Raw genomic sequence first — 23,418 nt, 5'->3', positions numbered from 1 at the left:
CAGGATGCAGAGCCTGTAGTGATTTTCCATTGGAATGCACCTGGTTGGGGCTCCCAGGTACTTGACGCCCCTTTTCCTACTCAGTTCCAAGGGCTTCTACCTTCTTTTTGTCTCACAGGCTGAATGAGCCCTCAGCTGAACTTGGACAATCTGTGGCCTCTCTGGAAGCACCAGGGTCCCACCTCCTGGGTGTTTTTAAATCCTGGGCATTCTTACCCTGAAGCACAGTGGGAAGCCCAGTGCTGGGGTGCTGGGGGCTCTGGGGAGGGAGGAGGAGGAGGGTGATGGGGCTGGAGGTCACAGTGATTTGTCCCAGGGAACACAGGATGATGCTGGAAAGGGTCAGGGCAACTGGTGGGAGCTGAGTTTGTTTGATAAAATAAGAGAGGAAACTGGGGATGTTCCAAGGTAGTCTGGAAAGGAAAAGGCAAAGAAATCAGAGGGTCAGTCCTGCTCCTTGGGAGCCAAGGGTGAGAATCCACAGGAGGGGGTTGCAGGACCCCACATTCACTGCTGACCCGGGACTTTATCCCATCTTCTTCCAAAAGCAAGGATTTGCAGCTTGGTGCAATCCCTGGGCGCTGGAGGGTGTGAGGTGAGGGAGACCCCCCCAGTTACACTGGCAGGGCTCCAACCCACGACCCTAAAGCGAGCTTTAAGATTTGCTAATCTCAAGATATTGTTGGCACTCGGAGCAGTGATTTACTGCGTGTTTTGCCACAGCAAGTATTTTCCAAAAGGCCATGCTAAGTTTACACTGGAGCTGCTGGGATCAGATAGCTGCTCCTGGCAGCTCCCTCCTGTCCCCCCTCCTGGCTGCTGTGCTGGGGTGCAAAGGACAGCACAGCTTCTCCTGCACCCCAAAGAAGAGCCAACCATGGTCACAAGCAGCATTAAAAAAGGGACCAGAATGATGTTTTTCCTTGTGCAGCTGGTGGGATGGGATTGGGTCGTGTCCTGGCTTGCAGGAAGATGTGAACTTTTGGAGAGTCCCAACGCTTTACTTTGAAGTCACAGTGCCAGGGACAGAAAAGAGCCAACCTTGGTGCTGAGCCTGGCCATGTCCACCTCCCCAGGGCTTTGCAGGTTGTGAAAATAAATCAGCTTCTCACCTTCAGTGCCAGCGGGGGCGGGTGACAGCCCTGCACATCGTTTGGCATTCCTGCCACGTTAGAGCACCCCAAGAGATCCCAAGGGCTTTACAGGTGCTGGGCAGGAACGGTGCCTCCAGCCACCACTGCCCAGGGGGATCCTGGGGCTTTTCCAGCCTGCAGAAAGGATGGAAATGCCCCAGGATGGCTCCCTGGGCACATCTGCTGTGTCACAGAGCAGGGGCTGGGCCCTGCACCCAGCTCCCTGTGCCACAGAATCCCAGACTGGTTTGCATTGGAAGGGACCTCAAAGCTCATCCCATTCCCACCCCTGCCATGGCAGGGACACCTTCCACCATCCCAGGGTGCTCCAAGCCCTGTCCAGCCTGGCCTAGGACACTGCCAGGGATGGAACAGCAAGAGGTTCTCTGGAAAACCTGGGCAAGGGCCTCACCACCCTCACAGGTGGAATCCCCGTTCCTTCCCAACAGCCCATCCATCCCTGCACTCTGGCAGTGGGAAGCCATTCCCCCTTGTCCTGTCCCTCCGTGCCTTGTCCCCAGTCCCTCTGCAGCTCTCTGGGAGCCCCTTTGGGCTCTGGAAGGGGCTCTGAGCTCTCCCCAGAGCCTTCTCTTCTCCAGATGAGCACCCCCAGCTCTCCCAGAGGGGCTCCAGCCCTCAGAGCAGCTCCGTGGCCTCCTCTGGGCTCTCTCCAGCAGCTCCAGCTCCTTCCTGTGCTGGGCCCCAGGGCTGGGGCAGCTCTGCAGGTGGGGCCTCACCTGAGCAGGGCACAGGGGCAGAATCCCCCCCTGCCCTGCTGCCCCCTGGGGGATCAGCCCAGGGCTTGGGGGGTTTGTCAGACCCAGCACACACGGCTGGGGCACAGTGAGCACCAACACCCCAAGCCCTTCTCCCAGGCTGCTCTCGGATTTTGTGTGACTGAGAATTTCTCCTCCTTCTTAAGAGTCAGCACTTGGGAGGCTGAAGATCCCCCGCCTCTTCCTCTTGTCTCTGAATGCCCTGAGATCTCTGCCAGGAGATGGGTAAGAGCCAAAGCCACCTCTAGCCTCATCCCTGGCTCTCACTGTCCTTGGTCACGTCCAGCTGGAGGTTTTGGCCTTTCCATGCAATTGTCCAAGTGTCCTTTTGGCATTGACTTGCTCATGGACAAGGAGGATGAGATTGGAGCATCTTCCATGGCTGTTTCTTTGCAGGTTATTGGATCAATAGATCAACCCCTCATTGTTCTCTGAGCACCATCTCTTGGCCCAGCTGCTCTGGAGATGTTTTGGGGGAATGCTTTCCCCAGGGATGGTACGGGGCTGTCACACTGTGCTGAACAGGGCAGGGAGCAGCTTTGGGTGCAAGCCCCTGCATGTCAAACAGGGCTGGGCCACAGCTGGCTCTGGGTGCACCAGGGGCTCCAAGGACCGGGCATTTCCAAAGCTTGGCTGGGGGGATTTCACTGTCTGCAGGATTTTGGCGGCACCCAGCCCAGGGACAGCAGGATTGAACGTCCCCACGATGCTCCCTGGTGGCAGCAGGGAAAGGATGCAGCTGAGCCCTGTTGGACAACCCAAACTGGTGTGCATTCCCAGTTCATTAGGACCTGCCGGAAGTCACTGGGATTTGGGGATGCTCCAAACCCTCTCATAGTCCCTCCAACCCAGCAAACCTTCCCAGGAGGGGGAAAGGAAGTTCTCAAATAAAGGTCATTGGGTTAGGGAGGGTTGTGGTTTGGGCCAGGACATGCTGTCCCAACAAGGGAACAGATCCCATTTGCTTCCAAGAACCCTGGGAAGGGACAACCCTTCCCAAACACCCTGGGCACAGCAAGGTGCAGGCAGCCCTTGTGGCACCACCACACTGGCCTCAAGGACTGCCCCATCTGAAACTTGGCTGGTCCCAGTAGCTCCAGTGTCCCCAGGGCTGGGGCAGGTCTGGCTGCAGCACATCCTGCTGGTCCTGCTGCTCTCAGCTGAACAGGGGTGCTCAGGATGGAGCTTGGCAGAGTCCTGCAGGGACCAGGAGTGGGTGGAAGGGAGCAGGGGGGAGGAGGGGATAGGGAGAGCACAGGGAAGGTGAGGGTGCCAGTGAAACCATGTAAGGCAAGGAAAGGAGGTGTTGGATGTGAGGAAATGTGGGAAGAGCTGGGAGGGGGAGTGGAAACACCAGTGTTGGTCCTACAGGAGGGACTAGGTAGGAGCAGTGGCCTTGAAGACACTCAAGGTGCCCTTAAGTTCTTGATGGAGGAGCAGGGACCTGATGAAGGGGATGCTGAAGGTCAAATGAGTGTCTGACTCTGGGCTGTTTGTGGCCAATGTCACCGTGCACCCTGGCAGGGGTTTCAGGCTCTCGCAGTCCTTGTGGGAGGGCTGGGCACCCTCCTGGGGAGCAGCAGTGCCTGCTCCTGCCTGGGGCTGCAGCGAGGAGAGGAGCAGAGCAGGCTCTGAGGAGTGGTGCCTGTCCTGTGCAGAGCAAACACTGAGTTCCCTGCTGGTCCCAATCCATATTGAAATTCACCCTTGGTGCTGGGGGAGCCTGGGGCTGAGCTGTTCCCACCCCCTTCTCCTGCAGAGCCTCCCAGCTCCTCGCTCAGGGGAGAGAAGCAGCTGCTGTGGCTCTGGTCCCTGGGTGCAAATGCTCAGAATAAACCAGCAAAGGGGCTTTGAAACAATTCAGGACTTCCTGAGCTCCTAGTTTTAATGAAGAAGGAAAACCTGAGCTGCTAATTGCAGTTTCTCCGTGACACAGGGCAGGGCCAACCCGGACAGGTGGTGACAGAGCCTTATTGGCATCTCCAGCTGCCGTCCCCAAGCCTTGGTAGAGGTGACTCTGCACAGGCTGAAGAGACAGGGGCTGACACAGCCCTGTCCCTGCAGTCTCTGTCCGAGGTGAGCTCCTGCTGGCAGCTCCAGAGGTAAAGCAGGGCTGGAAAAAACCCACCCCAGGCAGAGCAGTGCCCCAGGGCTGGCCCTGCCCCAGGGCTGGCCCTGCCCCAGGGCTGGCCCTGCCCCAGGGCTGGCACTGCCCCAGGGCTGGCACTGCCCCAGGGCTGGCACTGCAGGTGACAGCTGTGGTGCCAAGGTGCGTGAGGGCTCCTGCTGGTCCGGCACACTCAGCCCCAGCTGGCCCTGGGTGCAGCTCCTGCCCTGCAGCTCCTGCTCGGCTCTGCTGTCCCCTCCTGCAGTGACTGTAATTGTGGTGGCCCCACAGGTGGCCCTGGGGAACCATTTTGGTTGTGGGCAGCAGCTGATGCCTCTCTGTGATGGTTTTTCCACTGCAGTGCTGTCTCAGGCTGGAGGGAACACGGAGCTCCCTGGCTCAGCTCCCAGCAAGTCACGGGGCAAAATCAGGACATCTCTGAATGAGTTTTCTTATTTTTCTACCTCATCCATCTTGGAAGAGAATGATCCCATTACAGCCCCAAAATAGCAGCCCAAAAGCTGGTTCTGGGTGTTTGCATCCCCTGCCTGCATCTGGCAGCTCCTCATCCCAGCAGGGACAGCGCAGGTCTGGGCACCCACCCTGCTGCTCCATGAGCTGATGTTGGGCACCAGGAGGTGAGTGCACCCTGACTGATCATGGAATTAGGCAATCAGTTAGGCTGGGAAAGACCCTTAAGGTCATTGAGTCCAACCCTGAACCCAGCACTGCCAAGGCCACCGCTAACCCCAGTCCTCAGCTGCCGCATCCACATGGCTTTTGGACTCTTTCAGGGCTGGGGACTCCACCACTGCCCTGGGCAGCTTGTGTCAGGGCTGAACAATGTTTTCCCTGAAGAAAGGGTTACTGGAGAGTCAGTGAATCAAACTGGTGCTGCTGAGTGCTGCTGGGGTGGGCTGGGCTGCACCCAGTGACAGGGACAGCTCTGGAGCCAGTGGCTGTCAAAGGCCTGTGCCCATCAAGGGATGTCCACCAGGCAAGAAACGCCCTTCAGCACCCCAGAGATGCTCCTGCTGATGTCTCTTTGTTACCTGGTTGACTTTTCTGGACCAGACAAGGATATTTCAAAGCAATACTTGCTTAGAATTATTTTCCCAGGGTGACACCGAGACAGGCCCTGTCCTGGGGGGCTTTGGGAGGGGAACTGGGGCCGTGTCCCAGCTCAGGGCTGGAGCCCCTGCCTGCAGTCATTGCTTTGGGATGAAGTAAGTGTCCACTTGTGTGTGACAGACAAATGGAAATCCAGCCTGGTCCCAGCCCACCTGCTGCCTGCCCCGACTGCTTGACTCAGTGCTCTGTGAATATCGCAGTGACAGCAGGCTGGAAATGCTGAGCAGGGATGTGGGATTTGGGAGGTGGTGGGTAGGGCACTGAGCCTGCCTACCTAAACAACCTGCTGGCATTTGTGGTTGGCCACTGTGTCCTTTCCAGATGAGCTCTCTAGTTTTCTGGAGATCTGAATTAACCCTGGAAGGGGACAGGCAAAGGCAGGTACAGCAGTTGAAGGGAGGGCACAGACCCACACAGGAATCAGCTCCAGTAACCACCAGCAGCAGCCTCCCTGACGGGGCTTGGACACCTCCTTTCTGCTGAAATTCAGGAGATTTGGGCATTTTTCTGGCCTTCTGTGATGTCTCCCATAGACTCACAGTCCACACAATGTGTGCAGGGTTGGATGTGGCCAAAGGGAGGTGGGCATGGTTCTCCTCTGTCCTGTCGGGTGACTCTGAATTTATCTCACTGGGGTTGGCAGTGGGGGCCCTGTCAGTCCCAGGTTTCCCCTGATCCAGGCTGTGGGTGGCTCTCCTTGCTGACACCCACACTGATGCCCTGGTGCTCTGTCCTCTGTCCTGGCCAAACCCATGGCTGTGCCAGGGACCAGATGATGCTGTGCCCAGAGCCTGTGGTGGCTCAGGTGTGACATCCACTGCTGCTTTCACAGTCTTGCTGGGGTGCAAAGAGCCCACCAGAATCTCCAGAGATGTTCATGGGGACAGGGACAGGAGAGGATGAGCACAGAGTTGTGACAGCTTCAGGGAGCTCCTTGTTTATTCCAGGCCCTTGGGATCTTCCCTTTGCTTTACGATGTGCAATGGGAAGGTCTCACAACCTCCTGCCTAATCCTGGAGCCCTCTTCAGGGGATGTCCTAATCTCTGGGAGCCTCCATGGTTTGCCCCAGCTATCAGAGGCATCTTCTCTCTCCCTGCAGCAGCACATCAGCTGTCGTGGTGGGGACCTCCCCCATCCCATCTGCAATGGAATTCTGCTCTCCTGAACTGGGACTGTGGCTGGATGGGCCCATCTGATGCTTTGCGGGAACAAATTCACCTCTTTGCAATGGGATCCTGTCAAACAAACATTTTCCTGCTGGAAAATGATCAACGTCTGTGCTGCATCATCAGGGGGATTTGGAGTAACAGTGGCATGAGGAGGATCTGATCCTTTCTGGCATAAATGTTATTTCCTATATTTAGACCTATACTCACTCAGAGAATAAGTAAGGAAATGTATCAGTGACTTGGTGGGCTGGAAATGTGGGTCAAAGCCAAGTTATAAAAGTACCAGTTTTCATAGGAAGAGATTTTTTTTCTCACTGGAAAACATGGATAACCTGTATTTCAGCTAAATCCTGAAATACTTTGAGTTTCAGGCAAAAATGTGCTGATACTTAAATTATCACTAAATTTTTAATATTCAACCCTCCCATTTGCCTGCAGGAACAGCCCCCTCCATGGGATTTTCATTTCCATCACCAGATTAATTTGAGCTTCCTCACTGAATACAGGGGCCTGGGACAGCCCCCTCTGTCCTGAGGTGAAATCACCTCCTGGCAGCAGTTTCTCCATCCCCGTTGTGAATCCCCAAGTGAAGCCATCGTGGTGGGCAAGGAAAGGTCAATCCCACTTCTGGAGCCTGTGGGAAACCCTTTGACTTGGAATTGGGACCTTTGCCATCAACAGCAGCAGCTCCTCAGTGTTTCCCTGCTGGGTTTGCCCAGCACCCAGCACTTGCCCAACATGTGAATAAACAAGATGCCAATAAACTCCAGTAACGTGGCCCAGATAAGAGTGGGTGATAAACCATGTTGATTCATCTGCTCATAACCTATTAGTCACCCGCTGAGTCAACAGAGCAGAAGCATCCAAACATCATGGAGCAGGTTGACAGACCCAAGTTTCTTTCAAATCAAGAACTTCAAGTGAAATTATTGCATTGATGCTCTTTATTTTTCCTGGGGAAACTATGTAATTTTCAGCTGCAATCCCCCAAACTGAAATCAGAGAGAAATCTGAGTGCTCATTTCCTTATGAACTGGAGTTTTGGTATTGATTTATTTTTCTTTCTGAGCTCTTAAAATTGCTTCTCTTAACATATCATCAAAACAAGCCCTTTTGTTTTGCGATGAAGTGGGTTTTTTTGGTTCAAATTAGAAATCATGATTGAGAAAGACACAGGGAAGGTGCCTGAGCAGATGTTTGGGGGAGTCTGGAATTGGCCACCTGTGAGCTGATGGAAAGAGTCATCAAGGCATGGCCCATGTGGAGGGGTCAAGCAGAGGAGCCAAGGGGGGGGCCAAGGTCATCCAAGGCACGATGGAATCCTAGTGGGCCAAGGTGTGGAGAAACCAGAGCTTCTCCACTTGGCTCCTGGGAGCCCAAGACAGCTGGAGCAGGATGGATGGATGATCCTCTCCAGCCCTCCCTTGCCCTGCTGGGCACCAGGACTTGTCCTCTCTCTGGCTGGAGCAGCTGCAGGGAATTTTCTGGTTCATGACCCTCTTGGCAATTCTGAACCACTCCAAGGGGCTCTGGGCAGAAAAGGAACTGCCAGGATCCATTCATGCAGGCACCAGAAGTGCTTGGGAGCCCCAAACCACTCTCTCCTGCCTCAAGGATCTCATCCCTCAGGCACTCCAAGGGAACTTTGGGTAATGCAGAACTTTTATTACTCATATTCCTCCTCACTGGGGAAATAATCAAGGAACATCTGGGTTATCACACAGTTTGGGGCAAACAGACCCTCCCTGAGGCACCAACCTTATCTCATGGTATCCTGGCTTTGTCCTGCTCCAAATAACCAGGAGACAAAACCAATATCCCTTCTGAAGCAGGAGGGTCATGATGCTCCAGCTGGGGTGCACCCCTCAGGCTCATCTTTGGGTCACCATGCATTTAAAAACCAGCCTGGCCAATGGGGCTTTGCTCTTATTTCTCTCCCTCCCATTCCTGAGTGACCACAGCTCCCCCCAGTTGGAAAACCAGCCCCTTGTTAGCAAAGCTGGCGTTGTCTGGCCCTGGCAGAGAATGTGCCTCACACTTTGGCTGTCTTGGAGATTCCTCTTGACCCTCATGTCCACGTCTGGAGATGTTTCCTGGGGACCACAGAACTGTGAGCGCATGGACCAGCACCCAGGAGAGCCAGGCTTGCTTGGCCACTTCAGAGCAGCATCCCTGGAGATGGGAATTAGCTGGAAAATGGGAAAAACACTCTCTCAACCCTAACTGCAAGAAGGTTATGGATACAGAGACACTTCTAGTCCCTACTGTGCATGACCAGTAGTGTCATGCACAGCATGAGGGCAAATACAGGAACAGGAACAAGGAGAGGGCGAGTGGTTTATGACCCATAGAATCAATGGGGCTTTCGTGGGTCACTGGGGGGATTTGGGGTGACTCTGAGTTTGGGGGTATTGGTAGGGTGTCTGGTCATGAGTTCTGGGGTGACATAACGCCCTTTGTCTCCATGCTCCGTGGACAAGGATGGCTGATTGAGCAGAACAAAGGCTGGAGAACATGGTATGGGGCTGGTGAGTGATTTATCTTCCCCAGAAATGTGGGTTAGGGGTGTGGGTTGGTCCAGGTGACTCAAAGGTTGTCTTCCAACCTCTTTCAGGGCAGTGGGATTGGGGATGAGGCTGAAGAAGGGCAGAGGAACCAGAGGGGTCTGGGGCTACAGGGACTGGGAGGATCTGAAGGAGGAATGCAGGATTAACAGGGAGGGCTTGGGGGTGGTTCTGGTGTTCATGCAGGGGCTAAAGAAGGCAAGGGGGATGAGGGGGTCCAGGGAGAGGCTGCGGGGACTGGGAGTCAGTCGGTGACTGAGGAGGTGGCAGGGGTAAGGGAAGCCCTTAGCCAGAGGGGTGCTGATGCTGGGGACAGGAGCCATGTCCCTAAAGAAAGGTGACCTGGCCCTGGCCTGCCCAGTCCCAGTGAGCCCAAGGGGGCCGCTGGGGGGGCCGGGCCCATGTGCTGCCATCCCATAGGAGGGGGCAGCTGGGGCTGCTGAATGTGCAGGTCCCGGGCGGCTATTCCTGGCAGCCCCGCCTGCGCGGGCAGATTGGTTTGCAGAGAGGTGACAAGTGCCAGCCAAAGCCTATAAAAGTCACCCAGTCCCTGTTCTGGCTCAGTGACCTGGTTCCCCTCCCAGCACAGCCGGAGCAGAGACCATTGGCCCAGAGCGGAGACACCTGGTCCTGAGCCGGGACCCCAACCTCAGAGTCCAGACCCCAGATCCGGGGGAGAGAACTTTCATCTGGAGCAGGAACCCGGAAACAGAGCAGACACCCCGGAGCAGAGACCCCAGAGCATCCCCTTGCCCAGCCCCTACGCTCTGCAGCCATGACCGGCAAAACTGCACCGGCAGCCAAAAAACCGGCTCCAGCCACGGCCAAGAAAAAGGCAGCGCCAGCCCCCAAGGAAGGAGCAGCCCCCAAGGAAGAAGCAGCCCCCAAGGAAGGAGCAGCCCCCAAGGAAGGAGCAGCCCCCAAGGAAGAAGCACCTCCAAAGGAAGAAGCAGCCCCAAAGCAAGAAGCCCCAGCAGCAGCTGCTGCAGAGCCCCCAGCCCCCGAGCAGCCCCCCGAGCAGCCCCCAGCTCCCACAGACGAATCTGCTCCCGTCCCCACAGAAGCTGGAGCAGAAGCAGCTCCAGCGCCTGCAGAAGGTTCCCCAGCTCCCCCAGCTGAACCCCCCGCCCCTGAACCTAAAGTGGAGAAACCAAAGGAAGGTGAGTGGGGAACACTGGAGTGGGGAGGGGACGTAAGCAAGGCTGGGAGGGGGCATGTGCCGTGGAGAAGGGATGGGGGGATGAAGTCATCAAGGATATTTTTGCAGTGGGAGAGGGCTGGGGATAAGGTGGACTGAAGACAGACCTGGAGGCTGAGTGATTGCCCTCCAAGAGCCCCGTACTCGAGCCCTGCCATCACCACTGTGGGTTTGTTACAGAGCCACCCAGCTGCCCCTTGTCCTTGGCTGTGGAAGAAGTGAGTGAAAACTCATTCACGCTGACCTGGAAGGCCCCGGAGCAGACGGGCCGGGCAGGCCTGGATGGATATGTGGTGGAGATCTGCAAAGATGGAAGTAGGTTTGGTCCTTCCTGCCTCATGAGCATGGAGAAGTGGTGCATGGTTGTGGGATGGGATGGAGCTGGGTGGATCCCAGCAGAGTATTTCCCCCAGCAACAATTCCCTTTCTTTGCCCAAATGGATCAATTTTGAATGGCTATTTCTTTTCCATGAAGGAACAGGGAATCCCATTGCCTGTCAGACAGAAGTGATGGCTTTAGCAGGGGCTTGGAGCAGGTTTAGAGTCACTGCTGTGTCCAGCTCTAGCGGGGAGCAGAGACCAGCACACCCTCTGGGGATGGTCTCTGATGAACTCCAGAGCTGCAGAGACCCAGGGCTGGGATGGCATTTCAAGAAAACAGGAGGAAAAAGTTCAACACTCCCATGTTTGCCCAAAAATGAAGCATGGAAGGAATGGGGATAAAATGGGAGGATGAGGAAGGGAAGGGTCCTGGGCATGTATCAGCAGACTTGATAATGTCTGGAAGGAAAGTGGCTGTGGTGGATGGAGGTGGGCTGGGAGGTGGCAGCAGTTGTCCAGCAATTGTCCATGGCTCTCCAGTTGTACTGCTGGGAGGTGGAACAAGGTGAGTGGATAAGATTTGTGTTTTGGGCACTCTCTTGAAGCCCTGCTGGGCTTTGGGGTAAGAGTGAAGGGTCTGTGTGGATGGGAGGATCCACAAGGGGAGGCTGGGCTGGAGTGGTTTGGGAGGCCCAGGTGGCCCATGGCCCTCAGGGAACTTGATCCTCAGCTGTTTAGCTTGTGGCACACATGACGGACACATTCTTGGCTGTGGGAGGCTCCCACTGTTGGGCTGCAGGTGGAGAGGTTGCCACGACTGGGTGGGATGCATGAGGAGGTCCTTGCATGGGACAAGGACAGATGCAGACATTCCTGGAGGGATCTGTCTGACAGCCACCCTAAGGGCTCAGTCTGGATGTTCTCCTGGCTTGCTTTGGGTCTGCTGCAGGACAGGAGAACTCCAGTCCCTCTGTCATCACCCAGGAACCACAGGACTGCTGTATTTGGATGGGTACAAGACTCTGGTTGGCTAAAATATGGTGATATTTGAGTGAGGGCTGATTTGGGCAATGCCAGTGGTGAAGGGAAAGAGGATCTGATGGGATTTGGCTGCTCCAGTGGCATTGACAAGAAAACTTTCCTGTTCTGAAGGTGCACATGGGGGCTTGGCACACCCTGGCATTTGTGGGTCACTCTCATTTCTCACCAGGGACACCCACTCCCTGGGATACTGACCCACTCCCTGGGATACTGGGGCAGTTTGTTTGCCAAGTGAGAAACATCTTGAGACGCAAAGCCAGGTTAGCTGGGGCTGGACTCTGGGTTGAGTTTGAGACATCCCTTACCAGCGGGAAGAACACTTGGACAGTCCATCTGGCCAGGGGCAGGTCCTGAGCAGACCCTGCTCAGTGTGGAGGGGTTTGTGGAGGCCATGGTGAGCCCCAGTGCTGTCCTGGGGCAGTGAGGGGAGCAGAGTGGCTGGCAGGGAGCTCCAAGGATCTTTCGTTTCAGAAATGCACCTGGTCAGCAGGGACGTGTTCGCTGGCCCGATGCCTTTTCTTGCTTGCAAATGTCCTCGTGCTCCAGTGCTGAGCTCCTGCCAGCACTTCATACCCCACACTCCTTGGCAGAGGTGGCCAACCTCCCTGCCAAAGCTCCTTTTTCTGCTGGTGCCCCAAATCCTTCCCCATTTCCAAGGAAAGGATTCTTTGCCTCTGGGTCTCACCTTCTGGGCCTCGATCCTGCTGCTCAGGGTGTGTCTGTCCGTCCACAGCACATCCAAGGCACTGTGCTGGCTCTGTTGCAGGTTCAGACTGGAAAGCTGTGAACCAGGAGCCTTTCCTTTCCACCCGCTGCACGGTGCCAGAACTCAGCTCTGGGGACAAGATCCACGTGCGGGTGGTGGCCGTCAGCGCCAGCGGGAGCAGCGCCCCGGCCACGCTGGAGCAGCCCGTGCTCATCAGGGAGATCCTCCGTGAGTACTGCCCCTGAGGGCACCATTTCTGTGCCAAAGCTCTGCCCAGCCCATCTGAGCATGAGCAGCCGCTCAGGGGTCCCATCCAGCCTCTGACAGATGTTATTCTCAGAGACTCCTGACCTCTCCAATCTTGCTGATGTTGAAATTTTGGGGGTGAAGGACTCAAAAGGCAGAGCCACATTTTCCCATTTAATGGCAAGAGCTCAGAATCCACCTCCCCTGAGCATGTCTCCTCCCCTTGGCAGTGTCACATCCCAAATATGCCACGGCACACATTGGACAGCTTTGTTTATTTAGCTCAGGGAAGTCAAGAGCTGGTTGTCTGGAGCATGGGAACTTTAATCATGCTGAACTCGCTAATGAATGAGTTGCTCCCATGCTTAGCAAGACTCACATTCCTCTCAGGGTGCTGCCAATGTGCAGAGGCTGATGCAGGAGGGCAGGGCCTGTTTGCACTCAGCAAACAGCAAATACAGAATCATTTTCCCTCTAGAAGGAATTATTAATGCTCAAGTTTTCTTGTTATTCAGCACATCAGATTTTTCAGCTGCTTAAAAATAGAAATACTAAGAAAAGTTATTCCTGGAACCACCAGCTTTTCATAAGAAAAGGCTTGGAGAAGACTATCAACCCATGGAAAGGGTCCTGCGGGGTCCATCTTCTCAGTGTGCTTGGAGGAGGTGAATTTGGCTTCAGGGTGGTGGCTGTGCCTGCTCCCCTCTGATCTCAAAACCATCCCACCAGACCTTATAGGACTGGGAAAAATGGGGTGTGAGGGACTGGCATGAGATGGTCAATGTACAGCTCATGCTTTCCACACCCTGTACCTGTTGCCTGAGCTTTGTTCCAGGCACATGTACAGGTGTAAAACCCAAAAAGCTGAGAGACCCCCACACAACTTGATCTACTGGGTCCTTCCCTTCCCTTCCCTTCCCTTCCCTTCCCTTCCCTTCCCTTCCCTTCCCTTCCCTTCCCTTCCCTTCCCTTCCCTTCCCTTCCCTTCCCTTCCCTTCCCTTCCCTTCCCTTCCCTTCCCTTCCCTTCCCTTCCCTTCCCTTCCCTTCCCTTCCCTTCCCAAACCTTCCCTTCCCTTCCCTTCCCAAACCTTCCCTTCCCAAACCTTCCCTTCCCAAACCTTCCCTTCCCTTCCCTTCCCTTCCCTTCCCTTCCCTTCCCTTCCCTTCCCTTCCCTTCCCTTCCCTTCCCTTCCCTTCCCTTCCCTTCCCTTCCCTTCCCTTCCCTTCCCTTCCCTTCCCAAACCTTCCCAAACCTTCCCTTCCCTTCCCTTCCCAAACCTTCCCTTCCCAAACCTTCCCTTCCCTTCCCAAACCTTCCCTTCCCAAACCTTCCCAAACCTTCCCTTCCCTTCCCTAACCTTCCCTTCCCTTCCCAAACCTTCCCAAACCTTCCCAAACCTTCCCTTCCCAAACCTTCCCTTCCCAAACCTTCCCTTCCCAAACCTTCCCTTCCCATCTGTTGTCTCCTGACCCTCACATTTTCTCTCAGCCTGCATTTTATGCATCTCACCAGTTCATTTATAGCACCCAAGGGGATTTTAAATAGCAGCAATGGGACAGCACGGAGCTTAACAACAGGTGGGATGAGTGGGCTTGGGAGGTGGAGAGAGACAAGGAGAAACCAGATGAAGGATCAGTATGGGAGTCACATTTTCCCGGGAACAAGGGCAGGAAAAAAGGCCTTCCCACCATGACATTTTGTCGCTGTGGCCACTGACCTTGGCCAGCCCAGTCCCTCTGAGAGAAGCACTGGGGATCTGGGGAAAACATCCATGAATTAACATTCCTGCCCGAGGTCGGGTTTCCCTCCCCAGCTGAGACTGATGAGCCCAAGTGGCAGCAGGGGGATGGATCCCTGCAGGAATGGCAGCAGAGCAGAGCAGGGACGGTCTCAGCTGTCAGCGAGGGCCTGTCCCTGCTCCCCAGCCCTCACAGCTGTTTGGCTCAGGCCTGGTTTATTCTGCCTGGGCCCCCTCCCCAGGGTGAAGCTTGTGCACATTTAACCCGGGCAGAGACTCCCAGCTCCTTCTGAGGGGCTCCAGAGGGATCCCTGGCTATCACTGAGCCAGCAGAGTTGTTCGGCTCCTGTTCCACTCTGGGAAGGGGACACGCTCCATGAGCATTCTCCAGTGGGCATTTTGCTTGTCTGTGTTGTGTTTCCCTGGAGATGTTTGCCTTTCACAACTCTGGTATGACCAGGCACCTCCTTGGTGTTTCAGAGGCCTGGACTGCACGGGAAGGTGGAGGTTGAGCCTTGTCCTTGCTGAAAGTTGGGCTGTATGCCTCTGGAAAGTCAGGGGGATAAATATTTCCCAACTGGGAGATGCTGTTCCCTGCCTTGTTACAATATAAGTCATGTTGTGGCTCTTCAGGTTGAGGCCAGGCTGTGTCCATGGCCAGGAAGTCATGAAGAGGGGTGAATGGTCCATCAGAATGCTGCCCTTGGCTTGGTGACCGAGGATCCCAGGGACGGCTGTCACTCCGGGGTACAGGAATGGGACAGGCCAGCACAGCCTGCAGGGAAGCAGAGCTGTCCAGGAGAGGAGAGGGAGAAGGTGGCCGTGTTGGGGTGGATTTTCTTGGCGGCCAAGCAGGGCTGTGTGTGGAGAGGGCCAGCCAGCTGAGGAATGGGGGTTCCTGGTCTCACAATGGGAATTCTGTCCCCAGAGCTCCCGAAGATCCGCATGCCTCGGCACCTGCGGGAGACTTACATCAGGCGTGTGGGGGATGCTGTGAACATCATGATCCCCTTTCAGGTACCGGGGGGGCGATTTGGGCTTTAATCTGCTGGGCATTGCACTCCAGATTAGCTCCTGCAGGTTAGCTTATGGGTCCAACTGTGCTCTGGCTTGGCCTGGTCATTGTGTCTTATGGGCCAAGGGTGGGTGATGGGCTGGGAATCTCTCTCCTCTTCCTGTCCAGGTTCCATTTTTCCCCTGCTACGTCTTTGTTGATGATGTTGCAGTGGGATATCCCCAAACACATCTGGACATGGACTGGCTGTTTCTGCTGTCTCAGCCAATAAGTCCAGTTCAGCTCGTGCTCCTGGCCACATGCCTTGGGACCCCATAGCACAGCACTGGGGTCCCTGGAGGAGACCAGCTGCCTTTGGAGGAGGGCAGGCCCAGGTGGAGCAATGCTGACACTGGTGGGTTAGGTTGGAGGTTGTCTCCTCAGCTATCTCTCTCATCATGTCTGGGACATCACCAGAGCACCTCCAGCATGGCAGCTGGCTCTGAAACATTTTGGGCAAGCGGAGGGAGTGAGAGGCCCCTGAACTGAGGGGCTTGTCCATGCCATGTCTCACAGACAGTTTGGACTCTGCTGGCCATGCTCCAGATATGAATTTTCCATGTATGCTGAGTTCAAGCCCTGAATGGTGCTAAGCTGGAGCCTGGGCTCAGCAGAGTTGTGCCCTGGCAAGTACAGCTGGGCTGGCTCCGTGAGGACCTTGGGGAGCCAGCATGCTCCCACCTCATCCCTGGAGCCTGATGGCTTCCCCTTAGTGAGTCTGACAGGAATCAGCTGCAGCTTCTTTCCTGCTGGATGGGAGAGGTGGCCCTCGGGCTGCTGCTGCCCGGACACAGCGCGGTGGCTCTGCTGCCCATCCTTCCAGCAGGACCCATGCCCGAGGGGCTGCTGACCCGCCTGTGTCTGCAGGGAAAGCCGCAGCCCGAGGTGAGCTGGAGCAAGGGAGGGCAGCCCCTGGACAGCAGCCGCATCAACATCCGCACCACGGCCCGGGACACCATCTTCTACATCCGCCAGGCCCAGCGCGCCGACTCGGGCAAGTACGAGCTCACGGTGCGCATCAACGGCGCCGAGGACAAGGCTACCCTGGACATCCAGGTGGTTGGTAAGCTGAGGGTGGCACCCTGCAGGATCACCCTGGAGCTCTTTTCTCCTCCTTGGTTGGGTAGGTCTTGTTCTGGGTGGGATGTGATGCGATGGCAACAAGGCAAAGGACTCTGGAGTCCCTGTTCCAGTGGGATCCTCAACAGGATCATGCATGTGAACTTCTCTGGGTGGGAATGCAGAGTTTCTGCCAGCCTTGCCCCTCAGCTTCTCATCCCTTGTGTGCTGCACCAAGGTGAGAAGAGATTAAAAACAAGGTAAAGGGACGGCCAAGGTACAGAATGTGGGGGGAGCAAACTGGGATGTCACCCTGAGGGTGTTTGTGTTTGCAGAGCCACCCGGCCCTCCCCAGAACCTGAAGCTGGTGGATGTGTGGGGCTTTAATGTGGCCCTGGAGTGGACCCCTCCTGCGGACAACGGGAATGCTGAGATCAAGGGCTACAGGGTGCAGAAGTCAGACAAGAAGAGTGGGGTGAGCCTGGGCACTCCTGTTGGTGGTGATGCCCTGATGGGAGAGGGACTGCGGCACTCCCTGCCCCACCCCACACCTTCTCCATCCTTGTCACAGCCTGTCTTTCCTCACTGCTCTCTTTTTCCCTCCTTTTTTCCTTCCAGAAATGGTTCACAGTGCTGGAGCGCTGCACCCGCACCAGCTGCACCATCTCTGACCTCATCATTGGCAACACCTACTCCTTTCGAGTGTTCTCCGAGAACATCTGTGGGCTCAGCGACAGCGCTGCGGTGGCCTCTGGAGTGGCCCACATCGAGAAGACAAGTGGGGACATGTCCCTGGCTGAGGGGCTGGGGAGGGGGCTGTCCAAGAGTGGTCCTGACCAATGGGCCCGTGGGGTTTCCTTGGAGTTGTGTTGATGTTGCTGGGCTGGTCCCCAGGACAAGACCAGCAGGGGTGAGGCTGAGCACCCCCAAGGTCCAGAGGTACCCTGCCCCCTCTCTGCACCTCATTTCTCCTCTGGGGAGAGCTTATGCCATGCTCAGCCCCCTGGAAGAACCAAGGCATGGACATCCCTGGGATGAGATGGAAACAGGAGCTGGGAAGAGTCAGAGCAGCCCTGGCTTTTTTCCACAGCTCAGGGCCAAATCTCCAACCAGCCCTGCTCTCCTTCCATCTGTTTCCATCCTGCTCCCTGGTAGCACACAGTGACCTAGGGTCTCTGCCAGCTGCAGAGCTTCCCTCCAGCTCTTATTTCTGTGGTTGAGATTTGGGGATGGAGTGGGAGATTCAGAGTGTGCCCGGCCTGGGTCTCACTGCTGTGCACAGGATGTGTCACAGTGGGGTTGGCATCCCCCCTGTTCCTTGCAGGGCCTGGGCACTGCCATCTCATGATTGGATGAGGAAACAGGGCTGCTCTGAGCTGAGGGCCAGGTCCTTGGGTCAGGCCAGCTGACATCTTGCTCCCTATAAGAGGGAACAGAAATGGGTTTGGGCACCTTGTGCTGAATTCCTGTGCTGGTCAGCCTGGGAGCCTGAGGTCTCAGCTAGAATTAATTCCTTCCTTAGAAACCACTTACCAGCCAGAGAAGATCCCCCAGCGGGACATGATGGAGCCCCCAAAGTTCACGCAGCCCCTGACAGACCGAACGACCACGCGGGGCTACAGCACCCACCTCTTCTGCTCCGTGCGGGGCTTCCCCCAGGTCGGTGCCTCCTCCAGGGACACTATAACCCTTCCTGGGGACACCTGGGGGATTTCTGCAAGGTGGCTGGAGGTGGGAGACCACCTAGGGGATGGTTGGTGCTGTTGGATTAGGGTTGGGTGAGGTTAAGGAGCTGAAGTTGCCCTCTGAGTCAAACTGGGGTGTTTCTGCAAGGAAATGGGAGACTGGTCTTAAATCAAGCCATGCCCTGTTTCCTCTGTGCTGGGGGAGGAAGGGTGGAGCAGTGGTTAGGGCTCACAAGTGGGAGATTTGGATCTTCAAAATACTTCTGACTGTGAATCCCACCATGGCCACAAGCTTCAGGCAGGGCCAAGGCAAAGGCAGAGAGAGGTGGCTGTACTTTGGGGACATTTAGATTTCTCATTTCTCTCCCTGCTTTAAACTTTCAGCCCAAAATCATCTGGTTGAAAAATCAGATGGAGATCCGGGAAGATCCCAAATACATAGCACTGATTGATCAGGGCGTGTGCTCCCTGGAGATCCGCAAGCCTGGCCCTTTCGATGGGGGTGTCTACACCTGCAAGGCTGTGAACCCCCTGGGGGAAGCCTCAGTAGACTGCAGACTGGATGTGAAAGGTGAGAGTTCCTTAGGGAAGGAGGAGCAGGAGCCCTTGCCTGCCTTTTCCAGGTCTCACTTTCCCAGGGCTGTGGTTTGTCCCTGTTTTGGGTTGATCCTGGTTGTGAGGGAATCTAAGGACTTTGGGCAGCCCTGGGGAGCTGCACCTTTGGGCTGCTTGGGTTTATGGTCTTGAAGCATCTTGAAATCACCTTTCCTTATTTGTGGGGAAAAAAATGGGGAGGAAATCAGAAATGGCAGAGCCAGAGGAGCTGCTGGAGGCCAAGCCCAGCACTGGCTGCCCCTGCTCTTGTCCCAGGAGTGGTACGGGGGGTGTGTGTGACCCTCCTCCCCTGCATCTGGGCTGCTCTGATTTATGTCTTGGCATCCTGTCCACATTTCCCACTCACATTTCCCTACCTCAGCAGAGCATCCAGAGCAGACCTGCCCCATGTTGCTCCCCTGTTTGGCCCATGGGAGGATCACTGCCCACACACCCTCTGTGTGTTCCTGTGCTGGCCAGGTGTCCTTGAACACTTACATTTCCTCTCCTGTGGCTTCCAAGCACACTCTTGCCCCCAGACACACTCTGCCCCACTTCCCACACAGGCAGAGCTCCAATCTGGCAGCCCCAGCACCCCAGGCCCTGTGGAAGCTGCAGAGCTGTTGGTCTGGCACAGGGTGTGTGGCACAGGGTCAGTGCTCAGCTCTGTGGGAGCTGCTCTGCATCCTCCAGGAGCACTGACCCAGCTGGCCCTGGTGCGTGGCCCCACAGGCACATCCTGAGTGCAGCTGGGCAGGGACCCTCAACAGAGCAATGCTCTGGCTGGGAAGGGACCTAAAGCTCACCCAGTCCCACCCCCTGCCATGGGCAGGGACACCTTCTACCCTACCAGATTGCTCCAAGCCCTGTCCAACCTGGCCCTGAACGTTTCCAGGGATTCAGAGGCAGCTACAGCTTCTCTGGGTAACTTGGGCAAGGCCCTCCCCACCCTGACAGGGAGCAATTCCTTCCCAGTATGCCATCCATCCCTGGCCTCTGGCAGTGAAAAGCCATTCCGCCTTGTCCTGTCCCTCCAGGCTTTTGTCCCCAGTCCCTCTCCAGCTCTCCTGGAGCCCCTTTAGGCACTGGAAGGGGCTCTGAGCTCTCCCCAGAGCCTTCCCTTCTCCAGGTGAGCACCCCCAGCTCTCCCAGAGGGGCTCCAGCCCTCAGAGCAGCTCCGTGGCCTCCTCTGGGCTCTCTCCAGCAGCTCCAGCTCCTTCCTGTGCTGGGCCCCAGGGCTGGGGCAGCTCTGCAGGTGGGGCCTCACCTGAGCAGGGCACAGGGGCAGAACCCCCCCTGCCCTGCTGCCCCCTGGGGGATCAGCCCAGCTGGCCAAGGAGGAGGAGCTGGGCACTGTGCTGGGGACACAAACACCTGGGAGTGACCCAGGCTGGGACCTTGGGGACACTGGCAGGAGCAGGCGGTGAGGGTGGGGTGTGGGATTGCTTGGAGCAGATGTGTGCAGGGATGGGGTGTGCAGGGTTGAGATGTGCTGGTGCACATTGGGGCGAGCATAGAGCATACAGCACTTTTGGGAGTCAAAAGGGGAGTAAGACAAGGGGAGTTCAAGGGGTTTTTGTCTCCTGTGCTCTCCTACAGTACCCAAGTGAGGACAGATTGGAGGACAAGACAAAGAGCAAGGTAGGTCTGGGTTGGGGCACCAGGATGGAGGGAAGATGGATCCCTTCAGGGGGATGGAGTGGGCTGAGTGTCCTGGATTAGCCCTGATGATGGAGTCCCAGCTCAGGTCTTCCTTGTCCCATGGCTGGAGATGCATGGGTGGGGTGATGAACCTGTCCCTTGGTGAGGTGGAGGGGGGGCTGTAAATGTGGCTGGGTTTGTCTTGCATAAGAGCTGTGGCAGGGACATGTTTCCCACCCATCCCTGACCAGGGCTCTCTTGGTGCCCTTGCAGGACTCGGATCTCGTTCCTTTTCCCAGGTGGATCCTGCAGGTGCCAGGCGTGGTGGGGCTGGTGCTATGCCCCTGGCCATGGTCTCTGCTGCCTGCTGCACTGCCCCTTCCTGGCAGTGCTCTGGGGGCTGCACCTCAGCCTGCCATGGCATGGCCCTCTCTGAACCTGCCATTAGCTGTGACAGTAAAACAAACCCAGCTGAGGGGCTTTGCTCCTAATAAAAGCCACCAAACGCCTCTGTCCTGCTCATTGTGGGGTTACTTGGGTGGGGAGATATGGAGAGGTGCCAGGGCTGCTGTTGGAGCCAGGTAGGATCCCACCCAACCAATGGCAGAGGAAAAGGGTTTTGAGCTTGGAAAGGAAGGACCAGCACATAGAGAGATTCCTGAACCAGAAGGAACCCAACAAAGAGAAAAAGAATTCAGAAAGATTTCCTTCTGGAGCAGGGGAATGACTCTGGCTGGGGAAAAAGAAATGCCACATCAGTGTTGCAGCATCTTAATGCTTCTTTATTGAAGCACAGATTTTTTTATCCACACCAGTGAGGCAATGATCCAGCCAGGAGCTGTCACCTCCCCAGGGTGACAGGACATGTTGGTGTTTTACCCAGAGGAGGGGAATCACCCCTGTGAGCTGGTGGTTCATGTGCAGGGTGAGATATCACTTGAACTCTGGGCCAGCTCGGGGCAGACCCTGGGTGTCACCAGAGCCCAGAGGGACCCATGGAACACAAGGGAGACACTGTGGGTGTCACCAGAGCCCAGAGGGACCCATGGAACACAAGGTTACCTGGGGCCAGACGCGTGGGGTGATCTCTCCACCAGCACTGCCTCCCCCTCAGCCTGGGCATGAGGGTAGGAGCTCTCCCAGCTGCGTGGCAGCTCTGTCATGGGGCCAGGCTCCTGTCCTGCCTGTGTCCTGGCTGGCCCTGGAATTGCCAGTGTAGATGCAAATCCAGCCTGGCACCCACAGATGGGAACCCATCCCACCCTTGGTGCCGTGGAGAGCAAAGCTGGGCAGTGCCTGTGGTTAACCAAGCCCGTCTCTGCATCTCTCCTGCAGCCCCTCTGCTTTGTCCCCATCTGTCCCCAGGCACCTACAGCCCAAGATGAAGCCCAGGGAGTGTTACTGGTCCCATGAGGCTCAGTAATGCCAGGTGCACCGCTCACACCAGGGTTGTTTGTTTCCACCATCAGAGGGCATTGTCGGATTAATTTTGTCCCACTGCTGCTCAGGCTGTATTTTCGAGGTGGTTGGTGCTGGAGGCAATGCCCCAGAGCAGAGGCTGCAGTCCCAGCTGGCAAGGGCAGAGCTTGCTTTCCCCTGCATGCTCATACCCAGCCCAGGCACTGCTGGGGCTGTCCCTGTACCTGGGCACTGACCTTGCCACTGGGATTCTGTCAGGGACAGGGTCTGGAAGCAGGCTGTGAGCTGATCTCCAGGACTCTGTCATGCTGCATGCTGTGCCCTTTCCAGGCCCTTATTTCAGTCCTACAGAGCACGGACTGTGTTTGTGACCCCACAGGGGATGGAGGTGGGTGACAACATCCACTTTTAGTGAGGGCTCCCCCTCAGGGACAGGTCTGGAGAGCACAGAGTGGAAAAATACACTTCATGCTATTTTTAATGAAGCAATCATTCACATGCCCTTTAATTTATGAGCATCCCAGTTGCCAGGTTCCTGGTTACCTTAGCAAGGATCAGGCCAAAGGCTCAGTTCCAGAAAAGCAGCAGAAATAAGATGCAAGGGGGAGTGAGAGCTGGGCAAACAGCAGCACTGATCTGAAGGCAAGGTGCTGCACGGCCTCGGCCTGGGGTCTTCTCTCGTCCTCACCAACCTGGGCTTGCAGCATCCTCAGGTACCACTGATACTGGTGCTCTGTGAGACCTGAGGCTCTTCTCTGTGCCCTGTCCAGGAGATGCTGGCTCTGGCCAGAGCAGGCACAGGACACGGCAGAGTGGGAGCACAGGAGTCCCTGCACTGGGCAGATTTGGGGTGAGCCAAAGCCTCACCCTCATGTGAGAGGCTCAGTGCTGGCCCCAGGGCACCTGGTGATGCCTGGGAGGGGGGGTGTGGGCTGAAATCTGTGGGGAATTGCTGTTCCCAAGGGCTCAGCAGCAGCACAGCACCATCTACGCCATGGGAAGGTTGGGAGGGTGTTCAGGACCCCTCTACTGTGATGAGGACTAAGGGGAGGATTTTCTCCTGTCCTTGCCATTGTTTTTCTGCTCTGCTCTGGTTGTTCCCAGTGCTGTCTGAGCCAGGAGCCTGGAAATATATCAAGACCCCCACAAAATGTGGGTGGCTGAGCCTTTCATCTCCTCTCTTCCTTGCTGCCCTCCTCATCCCTCTGAGCTAAACAGAGCTGGCTGCAGCAGTGGGAGAAGGGACTCCTGGCTGCCCCAATCCCTGTGCTGCACACTCCCAACATTGCTAAAAGTCACCCATAAATCTCACCCACCCAAGGTCCTTCTCCCCTCTGCACCCCCAGTGTCTCTGGGAACTGGCTGCAGTCACTTTGCTCACTGCTGACGTCCCCTCTGAGGAGCACGACCCTGCTGGGGCAGGGCAGGGCCACAGGATCTGCTTCCAGCGGGAGTCTGGTGAACAAGGGACGCTGATAAGAAAAGAATCCAAATCTACTCAAATTTTTCCACCACGGCTTCAGTCCTGGAGGAGGGACTGGCATTTCCAGAAGGACCAGAACTGGATGAGGGATAGTCCATTGAGCCAACCCCTCCTCAGGTCTATCCACAGCTGAACTTCAGTGGTGGCAAAGTGCCCTGTGGCAGCATCAGCACCCACATGGTGGCCTGTAGCTGTCCCCTCCTTGCTCCCAGAGGGGTCCATGTTCCCCCTGCCTCCTGGGCTGTGGAGGTGTCTGCATTAACCCACAATGTTTGAGTCAAAAGAGTTTGGCTGCACAGAAAGGGTGGGAGGGAACAAATATGGGAGGTGTGAGATGAACAGCCTGGGAG

The 23,418-nt window shown here is 56.2% G+C and overlaps 1 protein-coding gene across 1 annotated transcript; it reads left to right on the top strand.

Annotated features, from left to right (window-relative positions):
- Window positions 1-8,741: 8,741 nt before the first annotated feature.
- MYBPH (myosin binding protein H) lies at window positions 8,742-20,677 on the top strand. The gene is made up of 12 exons (XM_059487974.1): window positions 8,742-8,834; window positions 9,466-10,041; window positions 10,260-10,394; window positions 12,208-12,375; window positions 15,062-15,150; window positions 16,055-16,250; window positions 16,582-16,721; window positions 16,865-17,024; window positions 17,769-17,905; window positions 18,316-18,502; window positions 20,125-20,166; window positions 20,440-20,677. The coding sequence occupies exons 2-11, from the start codon at window positions 9,657-9,659 to the stop codon at window positions 20,133-20,135; spliced, it is 1,608 nt and encodes a 535-aa protein (XP_059343957.1). The 5' UTR covers window positions 8,742-8,834; window positions 9,466-9,656; the 3' UTR covers window positions 20,136-20,166; window positions 20,440-20,677.
- Window positions 20,678-23,418: the final 2,741 nt, after the last annotated feature.

Source organism: Ammospiza nelsoni, chromosome 23 (assembly GCF_027579445.1).
Source record: "Ammospiza nelsoni isolate bAmmNel1 chromosome 23, bAmmNel1.pri, whole genome shotgun sequence".
Classification (NCBI taxonomy): domain Eukaryota; kingdom Metazoa; phylum Chordata; class Aves; order Passeriformes; family Passerellidae; genus Ammospiza; species Ammospiza nelsoni.
The sequence above is the reverse complement of the archived record's forward strand: the minus strand, read 5'-3'. Positions and strand labels throughout refer to the sequence as shown.

Coding starts and splice junctions, on each gene's coding strand:
- MYBPH (XM_059487974.1), top strand. CDS start 9,657: ATGACCGGCAAAACTGCACCGGCAGCCAAAAAACCGGCTCCAGCCACG. Junction 10,042..10,259: donor AGTGGAGAAACCAAAGGAAG/GTGAGTGGGGAA, acceptor GGTTTGTTACAG/AGCCACCCAGCTGCCCCTTG. Junction 16,722..16,864: donor AGTCAGACAAGAAGAGTGGG/GTGAGCCTGGGC, acceptor TTTTCCTTCCAG/AAATGGTTCACAGTGCTGGA.